At 72.5% G+C, this 1,283-nt stretch overlaps 1 protein-coding gene across 1 annotated transcript in view; it reads right to left on the bottom strand.

The window, feature by feature from the left end:
- FIGNL2 (fidgetin-like 2) overlaps positions 1-1,283 on the bottom strand; it is a 2,024-nt gene continuing 741 nt past the window's right edge. The window contains exon 2 of the mRNA XM_006870132.1: positions 1-1,282. Within this exon, the coding sequence (XP_006870194.1) occupies positions 1-1,282 (1,282 nt within the window). The remainder of the gene's footprint in view (position 1,283) is intronic.

Below are 1,283 nucleotides of genomic sequence, written 5' to 3'. Positions count from 1 at the left end.
TCAGTGTCCGGAGCCATACATTTTGTCCCACTCCACGAACGAGTCCAGCTCCTTGGGGGAGACCCTAGGGCCCACCTTGGCTAATGCCGCCTCCAAGTCCTTGTAGGAGATGGGGCGCTGCAGACCCGGGAGGCCCGCCCCGGCTGCTGCCTGCTGGCACAGCTGCCCCAGCTCGCCCCCTGAGAAGCCCTGGGTGCCCTGCACCAGGGCCGCGAGCTCGCGCTCGCTCAGCGCGCAGCCCTGCTGGGCCAGCGCCCTCTGCAGGATCTGACCGCGGGCCGGGCTGTCGGGCAGCGCCACGTAGAAGCGGAGAGAGAAGCGCCTGCGGGTCGCTTCATCCAGAGCCGCGGGCCGGGAGGTAGTGCCCACCACCAGCACGCCGTCGGTCCCCGCGCCGCAGCCGCCGTCCAGGCAGGCCAGTAGAGGCGCCTGCAGCGCTGCAGCGGCGGCGCCATCGTCCCGGGCTGGGAACAGAGCGTCCAGCTCGCTGAGGAGAAGCACCGCGGGCGGGCTACCACGCGCAGCAGCGAAGGCAGCCTGCAGGAGGCGCGCGCCCTCCGCCGCACCGGGCACCGCCAGCACCGAGCCGCGCAGGCGCAGCAGAGTGGCGCCCAGCTGCGTTGCGAGGCAGCGGCCCAGCAACGCCTTTCCGGTGCCTCGCGGCCCGAAGAGCAGTAGGGTACGCGGCGGCCGTGGACTGCCGGGGTAGGCAGGCGGCCTCAGCAGGGGCCACACCAGCTCCTCCTCCAGCGCCGCCTTGAGCGCGCCCTGGCCCGCCACATCTGCCCACTGTACCGGGGGCCCGCAGTCCACCATCTTACTCGTCACGAGCTCCAAGGCTCCCGGGTCCATGCTTTTGAGAGCCTCCCCCGACGGCACTGCGAAGCCCCCACGGGGAGCCGGGGCCCGCTCCGGGAACTTCTCAAAGGGCTCGAGCTGTGGGCCGTAAACAGGGGCGCCCAGGACCTTGAGGTGGACGCCGCCGCCATACTTGCCCGACGCCTCCTCCGCGGCTCCCGCGGGCTTCGCTCGGAACCCGTTGCCCCGACACTCGCCGTTGTCTGTGGCGGAGTAGGAGGCGCCATCGGCTACGGGGGTCTTGGTGGGCTCGTAGACGTACTTGCGGTAGCGGCCTTCCCCGCCCTCGTCGGTGGCCTTCCTCTTCAGGGAGACCCCGGCCTCGGCGCCCGGAGCCGCCGCCTGGAAGCTGTAGGTGGTGGGCGCTGGCCGGGGTGGCGCGGGCAGGGGCGTGGGCGCCGCCAGGCCGGAGGCCAGGTAGGGGG

The sequence above is a fragment of the Chrysochloris asiatica genome, unplaced genomic scaffold (genome assembly GCF_000296735.1).
Source record: "Chrysochloris asiatica unplaced genomic scaffold, ChrAsi1.0 scaffold00138, whole genome shotgun sequence".
In the NCBI taxonomy this organism is placed as follows: Eukaryota; Metazoa; Chordata; class Mammalia; order Afrosoricida; family Chrysochloridae; genus Chrysochloris; species Chrysochloris asiatica.
The sequence above is the reverse complement of the archived record's forward strand: the minus strand, read 5'-3'. Positions and strand labels throughout refer to the sequence as shown.